Source organism: Fonsecaea erecta (genome assembly GCF_001651985.1).
Source record: "Fonsecaea erecta strain CBS 125763 chromosome Unknown Scaff6, whole genome shotgun sequence".
NCBI lineage: Eukaryota > Fungi > Ascomycota > Eurotiomycetes > Chaetothyriales > Herpotrichiellaceae > Fonsecaea > Fonsecaea erecta.
The window spans coordinates 58,556-72,252 of NW_017387249.1; the positions used below are offsets into that span (position 1 = coordinate 58,556).

Sequence of the window (13,697 nt, forward strand, 5' to 3'; positions counted from 1 at the left end):
ACAGATGGGAGTTGCAGAAATCCAGTATCAGAGGCCATACTCCGGCCAGACATACATTAGAATCCCAGAATACAAGATTATGAAGCATTTGAAAGAGACCCGGTGTCGAACTCTCGTCAGTGAGGAAGTCTGTAGGAATTGCTGGGGCAGGAAAATGGAGACAGACGGGGAAAAGAAGAACTCAAATCAGTTGGGTAAAGTATCAATTTTGGGGGAAAAGGCACTTTCTCTCTCTAAGGAAGAGAGATCGTTGAATGTTTCAGTGCTTGTTGAATTGTGATTTCCATTTTCCCCAATGAATTTTTTTTGGTCCCTTTTATCATGCTCTCCCAGATCCCGTGCCTTCGCTTGCGTGCTGTGCCGTGCTGTACCGTGCCATGTAACGCAGAGCAAAATAACAGCAGCAGAGAAAAGTCGCGCGCATAGTAGTATCAGCAAGGTATCTGAATTCTTCAACCAGACATTCTCGCATCACCCACACACACAGTTGCCACATTGGCCCCTCTCCACCTGCGTTTCTTCCTGCCGGTTTCCTACCAACTGTAACGCGTCGAAGAATTGACAAGAAAGGTGGCGAGCAAGGAGCGGCATCAGTGTCTCTCGAGTCCCCCTTCGTTTACTGCTCGGTCTGGAAATAGTTCAAGAGGACATTGCGCTCCTGGCTCTCCTCGCCCCAGTCCCTAACCACGACGCAGCTGCAGTTGACAACCTTGCGGGCGTTGCCCTCTCGGTCCAAGACGCACAGGCCGGCCCACTCGCCCAGCATCTTGCCGTCGGGGACCTTAATCAGCGGGATCTTGTGCTCCGAGCACAGGGCGACGACAAGCTTCTTGTAGGCTTCCTCTTCGCAGGCTTCGTTGAGCACGCACATGTGCGCCTGGCGGCGGTCGAGGGCCTTGGAAGCCTCGCGCAGGCCGCGGGCGAGGCCGTCGTGGATGAGGGCGAGTTTGAGAACACCTGTTTGTAGTTTGACAGACACGTTATTAGCGCTTCCAGTCCAGAATCATCTTTCTTTCTCCTTGTTGTCAACATCTTTTCTCTTCTTCCTTTCCTCCTCGAAGTCCCTGGAGAAAGGACAAAGTGGTTTATATTCCCTCCAGCATGTTCTTCTTGTTCCTCTGCAAAAGACGCGAGTGTAAAGAAATTGCGCGCACACACCTTTCAGAGCGTCAAGGACGGACATGGAACCAGAGGCGCCGGCATCGGGAGAGACGTCGACCTCATCGGCCGCGGCGACTTCTTCGACGGGGGAGGTGGGCTCTTCTCCTTCCGACTGGGAAGGCACAAAAACACTGGTCAGTAATTGTGGCTTTCATCGAGACGTATCAAGCAGGCAAAAATAAAGACAAATAAGAAAAGCAAAGTTGTCCGTCGTGGTCGTGTCGGCTCCTCCATATCCGACTCCCTTCATGAACGTAACACCTCTTCTCCTTCGCAAACCCGCGAGGCGTTTCCTGGCACATATGCATCGGAACTCCAAACTTTGGCTCGCAAAAAAGGGTTGGCATAGACGGGAGGAGAATACATACCATATTGGCGATTCGTTACTTGTGTGCAAGTACTTGCCTATCAACAATTTGTCGGATGATCCTCAAAGAGTCAACTCAAGAAAGGAATGAATAGTATCATGCAAAAGGAAAGATCGGAACTTTTTGCAGGTGGAAAATGCGAAATTACGGTGCGTGTCCCTCCAAGACTTTGCCAAGACTCGGTAATGTCACGTGACAAGAAATTTAAAGACGGCTGGCTTGTCACTACAACACTAGGTGCATGAACCACCTGCATCCAGAAAGCAGAAACATCAGAAATAAACGAGAGCACTAGCAGGAATCGCCAGAGGATAGCATCAAAGATTTGCGGTCTTCATTTGGAGCAGAAACCCTCCCGTCATGCACATTGTCTTGTGCTCGTGGCCCACAATTCAACGATTGCTATCTACAGTACAAACCCCAAGCACGGTAGATTCAGACCGTCATATCTTCTTCCGTGCCAAAGGGTAGATTGCGAAAGCCGCATTGCTCTGCATCACAAAATCGAACGACACCATAAACATCCGAGTCCGGTCCTTGAAAAAATTCTGTAAAGGGGCAAAACAAGGTCATGGTTCTGGCCGTCATCAATCATTAACCCTTTCAACGAGTGTACCCGGATCCGTTGCCGTTAACAAGGGGCGACATATGGGGAGTCAAGCCATTCATCATTTCGCTCGATTTCACGTTATTGGCGAAGTCTGGGAGTGCAGCAGGGCTTTGCGGTGACGATGCATCTGTGGTATGCTCCTGCATGGAAAGGACTCTGAGTGAGATGGGCTGTTTCCTGATCTTCAAGTTCGCCAGGTGCGGATGTCGGAAGATTTGATCTTCAAAGCCAGAGAGCTGCCTTCAAGTTAACTTCCAGTTACACGTTTGAAAACACGAGGAACCACATACCTTTACCCAGAAAAGTTCCTCCATGGCAAGGAACTTTGGATACTCCTCACGCTCGCGCCGGATCGCCATCTCGATCGTCGTATTGTACTGGTTTGTTTGGAATTCGTATGATAGGCTATTCCTCGATACTCTCCAAAGACGTTGTCTTTCATGTGGTGTGACAGGCCGTCTCTCTAAGGAGGTATAACTTCTTAGGTTCAGATCCTTAGTCGCAAGGAGTCCAGCGACTTGAAAATTCGGAATCCAGAGGTCGTTCCGAGTAGCATCCGGAGTATTGGGGTCCAGCTGTGTGGTCTTGACAGTATACAGCGGCAAGAAAAGCTTCAACCAGGGTTCACTTCTGACCTTGGGATCATTGTTGTCAAGAAGGAGGGCGCAGTGCCTGAGCAACGCGGGTAATGCTTCACGACGTCGCTGCTCGGCCTCGAGCTTTTCCCGGCGTTGCTGCTCTCTGAGCTGCTCTTCCTGCCTGCGTTGTCTTTCTTCAAGCTCGCGTTTGATGCGCTCCCTGCGCTCTTCCTCTTCTTTCCTCCTAAGGGCAGCTTCCTCTTCGGCCTTTTTACGTTGTTCGGCCTCTTCCGCGAGTCTTCGCTCTGCCGCTGCTTTCTCAGCTGCAATCCTTTCTTCTTCCATCCGGATGGCCTCTGCGAGTCGTCTGGCCTCTTCGAGCCGTTTTGCCTCTTCAATTCGCTGTGCTTCTTCGGCTTGTCTAACCTCTTCACGTCGTCTAAACTCTTCGAGGCGTTGGGCCTCTTCGGCTCGTCTCATTGCTTCCAATCGTTGGACCTCCTCAGCTCGTCTGTTCTCTTCCTGCCGTCGAGCCTCTTCGATTCGCGTAAGCTCTTCCAATCGCCGAGCCTCCTCAGCTTGTCGGATTTCTTCCAGTCGTCGTATTTCCTGGGCTCTTCTGGTTTCTTCTAGCTGTCGTTCTTCTTCGGCTCTTCGGATCTCTTCTGATCGCTTTAATTCTTCGAGTCTCCTTGCCTCTTCTGATCGCTTCGTTTCTTCAAGGCGTCTCGCGTCTTCAAGTCGCCGTGCATCTTCCAGCCGCTTAGCCTCTTCAAAGCGTCGAAGCTCTTCGAGTCGTTTAGCCTCGAGTCGTTTGGATTCTTCAAGTCGTCTACTCTCCTCGAGCTGGTTAGCCTCTTCGCCTTTACGTGCTTTTTCTTCTCTCTGCAGCTGAAGATCAGCCTCAGAAACACTCGTCTTGATTGGCTCCACTTTCAAGGACGCGGCCGTCGCTGTTCGTTCAAGTCCTACGCCATGGCGAGAACTCGTCGAAGCTCCAATTTCAGTAGTATTATCCAGTGTTTCTGGTTCAGTATCGTCAATAATGATGAAATTCTTCACATCTCCAAATCCAGTTGATTCAGATTCGACTTTTTCGCGCTTCAAGCCAGCTTTCTCTTCCGATTTGCGGTCAAGGGTGAGAAATGACGGGCTACGGCTCGACTTGTTTGGACCAGGGCGTGTTTCTTCCGGACTGCTTTCTATAACGGTCCTCCGCTTCTTGGCTGTGCTGCGACCATTATTACCCTCCTCGGTCACTGCCGGCCCAGGTGAAACACTTTCTCGAGTTCGTTTGAGCGCTGTACTCGGTCTGCTACTCGGTCTGCTACTCGACTTCGCCGCCGCTATGAGCTCTTCATCTGAAGAAGCATCCAAATTGCTCTTGCGGCTGCGATGTTCTTTGCCGGTAACGAGACGTCTTCGTCGATGTGTAACCTCGGATTCCAGATTGGGCGGTGGTGGCAGGTCGCTTTGACTTCGTCGTTTGATATGGCCTTTTCGAGAAGCATGAACGGTCTGATCCTGATCAGAAGAAACTGCAACAGGTGAGTCTGCGACATCTCGCCTGGAAACATGATGCTTGCGCGTGTCCTGCCCATCCACAGAGCCAAGGTCTCGATCTTTTTCTTTCTCCGGAAAATATGGGGACTTGCCCACTAACTGTCTCTGCCTCAATATTGGGCTAGAAGAATTTTGCGATCTGTTAGAGACTGGAGATTGAGAACGACGATTGGCACGAACTTTCGCCTTGTCCACATCTCTAGTAATTCGCGGAGAACTTAGTCGTCGATTCTTGGCCAGGTGTTTATCGAAGGCAGCCTTCAAAATCTCGTACTCCTGCTCCCATCGCTCACCTTTCCGCTCGGCAGCGATGTCAAAGTATGTCTTCCCCTTGAGAACCCTCCGCGTAGGATTGAAACCTAACTGCTCAACAAGAAGTTCGACAACCTCCGGGTGTCCCTTTCCAATAGCTGCGAGCATCGGGGTATTATACCCTTGTCTGAGACTTCGGATCGGCTCAGGGTCAGGTTCGGGATCACCCATAGCCAGAATAAGCTGCAAAACCTCTTCATGCCCTGCTTTGGCGGCTGCTATCAAAGCTTCTGTTTCCGCTTTTTGCAAGACGTTGAGGATGCTGGCCACACCCTGGACATCACCTTTTCCAGCCAACTTTTTCAAGTTTTCCTGAGTGTTTGCTTGCCAGAGAAGATCGTTTCGAGTCGATTCGCTACGACCGGTCCTCCGCCTCCCGTAACCAGTAGGGGGGCTTCGGGGGCCTATCAAGGGTGGTGAGTCGCGGGGACTAGCCGCAGAAGCCGCTCTCGACGAATTCCCGTCTCGAGCGATGTCGTTATGCTCAGAAGAGACGCGCCTGTTGCTCGGTTTTTCTTTTGCATCAGCAAGCAGCCTTCGGATCTGTTCATAGTTTTCGTCATCCTGAGGAACAAGTTCGTATGGCTCATCGCCCTTAGCGTTGCCCAAACGTGGATTCGCTCCATATTCCAGGAGCAGTCTGATAACTTCAACATGACCATTCTCAACAGCATCAATAAGCGCCGTGTCTTTGTCGATATTCCGGGTATCGACTTCACACCCGTTTTCCAACAAGAATCTCACAATATCGACGTAACCCTGTAACGCGGCGATTTGAAGCGGGGTGTTTCCTGCATTGTCTGGTTGGTTGAGATCTTCTGGTCGTTCGGCGAATTTGATTTTCGCAGCTGCAAGGTCATTATTACTGCAGGCCCGAGACAAGAAGGTTCTACCGTTCTTGTCGCGCCACTTGCGGGGGCCAGGAGGCTTGACTGGCGACATGGTATCATGCTCTGCAGACGAGAACTTGTGCAGCAGGATAGGCCGCGGCTGTCGAGGGGAGTCTGAGACGTCCGAAGAGACCGATCGGTCACGGGTGTTATCTGCCGAACCACTTCGTCTCGTGTGAATTGACGGAGGTCGACCGCGCTTTTTCCTCTCAAAATCGCCAAGCGTCAACTGGGTTGATATACCTCGCCTGTGTTCCCGTCTTTGTGGCCTTGGCGAAGGAGAGCGGTCTGGGGAAGCATGACGAGGATAAGTAGCTGATCTAGTTTCGCGACGTTCTGACGAGATCGGATCCACTCCGCCACCACTATTCTTTGTGCGATGTTTGCTTATCGGAGGCAGGACATCGCGAATATCGCTTGGACGACGCTTGCGACCTTGATTATTGACCGGCTTCCCTTCGGCGTCACGCAAATCAGCGATATCGTCGTCACGACTCTCCTCCGCTGGGCTCGGCTTTGGGGACGCGATATGGTCCAATGTGTCTGAGGCGCTATCGGGGGTTTGGGGCTGCATTCGGAGCGATGATAAAGATGAACTGCGGCGACTGGAGGTGGAGATGGCGCGACCGTCGTGCGCATCATCATCAACACTACGTTTGCGCTTTCGGGTATTGTCTTCACTTTCGGTCACGACGACTGCGACAGCCAAAGTTCCGTCTTTGGGCCTGGTAACACTTGCCGATCCTGTTACAGATGTACTGTCTGTGGCGGTCCTCTGCTTCTCTGGTGACTGGATCAACGTTTCTGCCTCCGAATCGCTATTGGTATCTGCCTCCGCAGCAGGATCAGCCATGACATGGTCATTGCCTAGTCCAGCAGGCGTGGAGTTCGAGGCCATTTCTCTGGGCTTTGAAACCGTGGCAGGTGCACCACTCGATCCGCTTGTGGTGACCTGGTCGGTAGGCTTTGGGAGGCTCGCATTTTGAGACTCCTTGGAGCCGACCACATCAGTCATAACGATGTCCGCCTCCTCTTCATTATTACCCTGGAAGATATCGCTTGCCGTTTTGGGGAGGAGTTTGGGCGTGGCGGATCGAGTGGGAGGCTGGAGGCTGGAGCAGGAAGTGTTGACGGGCACCGGCGGTGAAGGGCGAGAGATGGGGTTTCCGGCGTGCGATAGCGTCTTAGAGCCCTGTATGAATGCTGAGATTTAGAGAGAGAGTGCTGACCCGGCGCAGGGAGATGAAGGGTCTTTGTCTGCGTGGTCGTTTTGATGGGTTCACCACATTGTCGATGCACAGAAACACAAGCCTAAAGAGACGGGGAGATGAAACTCGATTTCGACTCCAGTCCTAGTGGCTCCCAGATCTTGTTCACGTGAGAGGAAATGCCCCAGGCACATGTGGGCTCAAATTGGAATTGGTGGCTCCCCACCCATACCTAATTCCAGGCTGTACATCTTGCTGCCTAGGTAGGAAGCGCCCCTAATGCCCTCTTGACTAGAAACAAGCCCAGCTTCCTCGCAACCAGTCGGAGGCAGCCCTGGCAGAACCTTCCGGCTCTCAACGGATCTTTGATCAGGAGCCCAATTTCCATCTCTTCTCGAACCAGATTTCGATACTGCTGGGGCCACCATCCACCCACCGCCACAAGAATCTCAGCCCTTCCCTGCATCCGCCTTCGTGCTCTCCCTCGTATTGTTTGCTTTGGCTTCCCCGAGCGGGCCGGTACTCCCAAACTCGCCTCTTTCGGCGCCTTGGTGCGACCGTCATTCAGATCAGCAAAAGCCAGCAAGCGCGAGAAGCAGATGGCAAAGTCAACAGTGGCGTAATTTTGAACCCTCCTGCCTGGGTGCCGAACTCTGGGGCACACAAAATTTGGCTGTTGTACAGCTGGATTTCGAAAACCCAGACACCATGCTGCTATCTCCATTGGTTTGGGCCACCAGAGCCTTCTACCTCCTCAGCAGTCTAGCCATCCTCACCGTGCGTCTGATTCCTGCCCTCGGTGTCCGATTCCTCCCATACGGAGCGCGTGCAGGGGACCAAGCTCGCAGTAGTGACAAGAGCCAATCCACAAAGCAGACTGAGCCTTCGGTAGGCGGCAAATTCCTCGACTACGTTGCTACTCTTACTGTCCCGCATGCATGGTTCACTCATTTCTATGTCTTATCCGTCGCATGCTCATTGGTTTGCCTGTTCGCTTCCCATCACTATGCAGGCACGATCAGGGGCCAGAACATGGACATCCCAGTTTTTTGCTCGATGTTGATGCTCCTTCAAGGTTGTCGACGGCTGGTGGAATGTCTAGTCCTTGACCAACAGAGCCATTCTCGAATGTGGATAGGCCACTATGCCATCGGCCTGGCATTTTACCTGGTCACGAACATCGGCATCTGGGTCGAAAATCTCGATGCCAACCTCGATCGAGCGCAGAGGACCAATCCAGAAAGGGATCAAGGAACTGTTTTGTGGACGACCAAGACGATGATCTGCACTTTGCTCTTCTTCTGGGCCAGCGACCGGCAGAACCTTTATCACCGCTACTTGTCAAGCCTGAAGAAGTACACTTTGCCAGAGAAACATGCCTTCCGATGGATAATAGCGCCACACTATACTGCCGAATGCCTTATTTACCTCAGCCTCTCCTTCCTAGATGTCCCTCATCCACGAGATCACCATCAACATCGCCAGTACAACCAGAAACCATCCAAGACATCCATAAACTGGACACTATTCTGTGCTGTGGTCTTCGTAATAGTGAACCTTGGTGTAACGGCTGACGGGACGAAGGAATGGCTTCGGGCGAAGTTTCCTGACAGGGCGTGGGAGGTTATCAAGAGATGGAGAATGATTCCCTTTATTTACTAATGTTAGGAGAACTGAGCGAGATACAATGTCACCGGTACGACGAACTACAGTGAGAAAGGAAGAAAGGGATTTTTGGCACAAGCAACTGCTGGAAAAAAACGGCCCAATGAGTCAACTTGTCCAGCCATAATGCTCTTACCAAGACCGAGGAGTGTTCACTATTTATCACCAGGCAAAAGATGCAAAAATCCGCAGCGTTCTCCATTTGGCGTCAATAGCAAGAGCCACGAGGCATCCGGCCACCCTCATTAGCGCTTCTCATTTTGCTGTATGTATCAAGTCTTCTAGAAACCACATTGTCGACAGTAGTATGTCTCTCGCAAGAGACTCCAGCCACCACTCTAATTCAGCGCCAGCTTGCCTAGTCAGGTTCGTGGTCCATGCTAATACTGTTCACGAGTGGCCGGGGGGAGTGAAGGACACAACCGGCATCCCTCGAAACCTAAGCCAGAGCCAATGAGTGTATCTGTAAACACATTCGCTTCTAATACCCCCGCGCTGCATTCTCTCAATCACTTGATTCGAGTCCAGAGAATGGCGAGGCGATCCCACGGCATTCCATTGCATTTTTGTATCGAATCGAATCCGATAAAGCTCGTGATCCGGAAGAGGTAGACTGGGGGGGATCTGGAGGCACGTTGGATCGAACGGCAAGACAATCATGTGGGGATCGCCGGTGGATGTGTCTATGTGTGCTGCGCGCGGATGTCTTTGTGTCGTTTCTTTCCTCAGTCTGGGCATTGTCGCCCGTTCATTTCTGGCCAGATTTGTAGCCATTGGCACCGATGGATTTGTCCTTGGCCTTCTTCTCATGGCCATCACCACCAGATCCATCTCTTTCCGCTTCTTCGTCCTTCTTCTCATCTTCCTCGTCCTTCCTCCCGACTGTGTGATCAGCGTCAGCGCCGTCGTCTTCATCGTCGTCCCCTTTTACGCCCTTCACAGCTCTCTTAACCTCCTCCCTAAACCTCCTCCTTTCCTCCCTATCCTTCTCCCTCTTTACTTCTCTCTCTTCTTCCTTCTCCTCCTCCTTCTTTTCTCTTTCTTCGTATATCCTTTCCATGAACTTAGGCAACTCAGCGAGCGCCTTTTCGGGGTCCTTTTTGTGGATGAGAAGATAGTCTTGAAGATCCGCGGGTGAAAAGTCGCCTTCGGGGATGAGGGAGGCGAACTTCTGCGCGAGACTGCGGAGGTGCCCGGTTGCCGTATCGTTAGGCAAGTCGAAACCCCTCTTCTCAGTCTCGTCACAAGATGAAAGCGCTTGAGCGGTGGTCGTACTTCCGGGTGCTCCTTCTGCTTCCTCCACCCCTCTCAAACTTGCAGCTTGTGGTAGATCCAGATACATTCTCAAAAATATCTCCTCTGCTTGCCTTGTGCTCGCATTGCCGAACCCTACCCTTACGCTGATCCGGCCAGCCCGCACAAGTGCGTCGTCAAGTTCGTTCGGTTTGTTCGTTGTCCTTCAGAATCACGGTTAGTATAGTTCTCACATCCGCGAATGTACCGGTGGGTCAGTGAGCTGAAAAGCAAACGGTCCTTAAGCAGAATGAAGCTGCTTGCTCCTGCTGACCCAAGACGGGAAAAGGGGAAGGCATAGACTTACATGATCAAAACATGGCCCTCCGGCGCGGCGACGCCATCGATCGCATTCAGCAACCCACTCAGCGTAACGCGTGAGGCAGAGCCGCCTTCTTCGTCGGTATCGATACGGTAATCATCAGGATGGCGCGGAGGCAATCTCGAGTTCCATCTATTCCAGCCTCGGGTTGATGTGGCGGACTTTCCTCCTTTTCTATTCAAACCTGCGGTGTCAATGTCTTCCAGGAGCAACAGAGACCGGCCGGGGAGCTGATTGAGAAGCGAGATGAGATCCGAGTCTGTCAGGTCGTTGTCAAGAAGTGACAGGTTGTATACATCGAGGTTGAACTTGGACGCGAGCGCAAGTGCGAATGATGTCTTACCGACTCCGGGTGGGCCATGGAAAAGATAGCCACGCCGGTAGGGGATACCGTGGCTGGCGTAGAAGTTCATCGTTGCTTCATCCATGTACTCGGCCACATCTGCGATGACCTGTTCCTTTTTCTCCGCCTCCAAGATGACCGTGTCGAGTGCTCGCCGGGGCTTGGAGGTGACTCGGCTCCACGTCTGACCTCCTCTGTACGGTCGACGAATAATGGTCAATGAGCGTTCTTTGGCTTTGTTCAGGTAGAAAACATGTTCAAGAAGGTCCTTGATGGGTTGCGTCGAGCGACCCAGGCATGACAGAGAGATGATTTCCATCCTCTTATAGCGATTGCCATAGTAGGTGTGGCCCTCTCCGTATTTGCGGCTACAGAAGAAGAGCTTACCCTTGTAGATGAACAACTGAATGCCCTGGCCCTGCTCGTACTTGATTTTGGGAGGTTCGTTGGATCGTCTCGTCTCTTCCACATCTGGATCATGACGCCGAGTTCTCCGTGGACCCGTGTCCTGGGAGCCACTAGACACGGCATTCAAGACCTGGTCTGTGCGGAGTGTTTTGCGCTCTGACAGATAAGAAGTCAAGTACCCGAAGAGGTCTTCTTCAGACGAGATATTGATGGTGGCGACGATGACGGAAGAGAACTGAGACCAGAAGGATTTCAGCCGAGCGAGAGGACCAAAGTAATAGAAGGCCAGGAGGACGCCAAAGAAGCGGAAGAAGGAGGGGTGTTTGTCTAGCAATGGTCGCGCTCCTGGAAAGAAGGAAGTGATGAGGTATTCGGGGAGGTCGATAAGGCTGCTGCCACCCGAAACCACAGTTTTCCTTACGCGTTGGAGGTCCATTTTGGAATGGAAGATGGGAGATCGTCTTTCACAAACTTCCAAACGAGAGATGATCGAAGAACCTGACGGAGTCCAACAGTTGATATGCAGTTTCAGAAGTCTCACAAAATATATGCAAAATGCAGGCAACCGGGCGGTGAAGCCGTCCACCAGATTTGTAAAGGCGACAAAGGCGGGTAAGCACGAGTTTGTATGTATCAGACGCACTTGCTTTCTGCCTGCTGCAGACTGGCGACGATCAACGGCGGGCGACACGTTTTCCTACACGACGGTGGATTCGGACCCTCGATTTAAAGAGACTACTCGGCCCTATCCTATATGACACTGCCTCCTGCATCGGATACAAGGGCATTTGGGACTTGCCACCGGTTGTGCGAACCAGCTACCTGCAGGTTAATCTGCAGGCCCCCAGTCCCCCGGCACTATCTCGACACAAGACCGGGCGCAGGCAGCAAGAGTATCAGGGATGATTCTTCCAACCGCTGATTGGATGCATGGATAGGGACCATGTCGTCCGGTGGAGCTGGTAAGAAGTCAGGCACAATCACAACAGCTACGCGGAATACTAATGGCATCAATGCCTACTGTGTATGGCTTCATAAGGAGTGGCAAGAGCTACGGCTGGACTCTGTAAGAGTCACTATTATGTACGAATTACTCGTATGGAGAGTAGTCTTTTCAGTCTTGTCAATGCCTTACGCCACCAGTGCCACAGTTTGGCTTGCCTGGAGGGGACCATTTGAGGCCTCGCATTTGCAGATCTGTTTCTGCTAGACAAGTAGCCAGAGCAAAGAGGAAGAAGGGGCAGGTCATCTGCGAGCTTGCAACCCTGGTCTATGCTTTAGCAGCAATTGACGTCGAACCCATGCAAGCGTGTCGACACTTCCATCGTGCAAATTTCCTGTGAGCTGAAAGGCATTGCTCTTCATTACAGTGCCGTCCCGATGCATGAAGCGTCTTTCGCAGTGAAAGAGCGTTTTCCTAGAGTCCTTGATTCCTTCTGTTAGCCTCCCACCCAGATAGTCTCAGTTTCACACCGTGTGTGGCTCCATCTCCTCTTCATCTCGTGCCACCTGGCTCGGAGCTCTAGCTCGGTTTCGTAGGGGGAGACCTCGACAGGGTGGACACTGGTAGAGCGTCCGGCGAACACAGAAGCGCTAGGCATATACATACAAACTCGTGAGTTGGACGTAATCTCCACGGAAAAAGGGAAGAGAGGGAGACAAAAGATGCTGGTCATGGTTCTATCTCGACAAACAACTGCAGGTGGCCTTTGCAGAAGATTGACGTCATTTGGCACAAACAGCTTCGGGCCTTTAATTCTTTTCCATCTGCACCCGTCATCGCCTCTCCTGCCACCGTCCTTAACTTGCGGTGCCTGGTACCTCTCTTCGTTCCCGAAACTGTCGGAAAAGGCCATGCTGCATTTCTGCTGACATTACCCTCCTCCGGCTCATAATCCACTCCCTTCCCTCCCTACCATGCCCGTAGTCCAACGCACCGGCCGGACGATTGCAACTCGAGAAAAGCAACAAGCACATACGCAGCCAACTACGACTATCTCGATGCCTTCCACGCACCAAAGACCGTCCTCCTCCCTCCTCCTTGTCTATCCCGTTGTTCTCGCTGTGGGGTCCCTCTTCGCTTCCCTCTCTCCAGTTGCCAGTCCTCCACCAGCCGAATCACTCGCTCCAGGAATCACATCCGACCTCAATGTCCCGCACTTCCATTCGACAAATTACTTTGCTGGCAAGCGCAACATAATCAACGTATACTTTGTCAAAATTGGCTGGTTTTGGACAAGTTTAGCCTTCTTGCTGCTTCAAAGCACCATTCGGCCACCACCAGCCAGCGTGCTCAAACACTACGTCCAATCGATTCTACGCTATAGCCTTGTTACCATCTCTTGGTTCTTAACCACACAGTGGTGTTTTGGTCCCGCGCTTGTCGATCGAAGCTTCACGATTACCGGCGGCCACTGCGAGCCTCAATTGATCAACACCACCGGACTGAAAGACGCCATTGACATGACCATGATTGCGTCGGGCCCTGCGTGTAAGGCTGCGGGCGGAGAATGGCGCGGCGGACACGACATCTCGGGTCATGTATTCATGCTCGCTCTCTCCTCAGCCTTTCTCCTGTACGAACTCTACATCGCCGATCGGGACTCTGCCCACCCGTCTGTTTCACCTCGAGCCGCTGCAGCAGTGGCCCATGACATGACCGACGAAGAACGCAAGGCAGTGGGAGGCTGGGAATCAGAATCTGTGGCGATGGTGCGGATATGGTCGAGGTATTTTCTGTATGGGGTAGTTGTGCTGGACTTTTGGATGCTCATGATGACCGCCATTTGGTTTCATACATGGACGGAGAAACTGAGTGGGCTCCTCATCGCTGCCACAACGATATGGATTACGTACTTTTTAAGTGATTTCGTACCTCAGTGGAGGGAGCTTGTGGGAGGATTATGACGGGAGACGCCACGAATGCACGTACAAGTTACGCCTGAAACGAAGAAAACGACCGTGTCTGTGGTCAGA

At 52.1% G+C, this 13,697-nt stretch overlaps 4 protein-coding genes across 4 annotated transcripts; 2 read left to right on the forward strand and 2 right to left on the reverse strand.

The window, feature by feature from the left end:
- Positions 1-616: 616 nt before the first annotated feature.
- Positions 617-6,497, reverse strand: AYL99_07055 (hypothetical protein; the record flags this gene model as incomplete). The annotated part of the gene is made up of 4 exons (XM_018838564.1): positions 617-957; positions 1,159-1,273; positions 2,217-2,375; positions 2,430-6,497. The coding sequence occupies 4 exons, from the start codon at positions 6,495-6,497 to the stop codon at positions 617-619; spliced, it is 4,683 nt and encodes a 1,560-aa protein (XP_018691332.1).
- A 901-nt stretch (positions 6,498-7,398) lies between these two features.
- On the forward strand, positions 7,399-8,352 carry AYL99_07056 (hypothetical protein; the record flags this gene model as incomplete). The annotated part of the gene is made up of 1 exon (XM_018838565.1): positions 7,399-8,352. The coding sequence occupies one exon, from the start codon at positions 7,399-7,401 to the stop codon at positions 8,350-8,352; it is 954 nt and encodes a 317-aa protein (XP_018691333.1).
- A 751-nt stretch (positions 8,353-9,103) lies between these two features.
- On the reverse strand, positions 9,104-11,157 carry AYL99_07057 (hypothetical protein; the record flags this gene model as incomplete). The annotated part of the gene is made up of 2 exons (XM_018838566.1): positions 9,104-9,812; positions 9,956-11,157. The coding sequence occupies 2 exons, from the start codon at positions 11,155-11,157 to the stop codon at positions 9,104-9,106; spliced, it is 1,911 nt and encodes a 636-aa protein (XP_018691334.1).
- A 1,481-nt stretch (positions 11,158-12,638) lies between these two features.
- AYL99_07058 (hypothetical protein) lies at positions 12,639-13,628 on the forward strand (the record flags this gene model as incomplete). Its single annotated transcript, XM_018838567.1, has 1 exon — positions 12,639-13,628. One exon carries the CDS (start codon positions 12,639-12,641, stop codon positions 13,626-13,628), a length of 990 nt encoding a protein of 329 aa, XP_018691335.1.
- Positions 13,629-13,697: the final 69 nt, after the last annotated feature.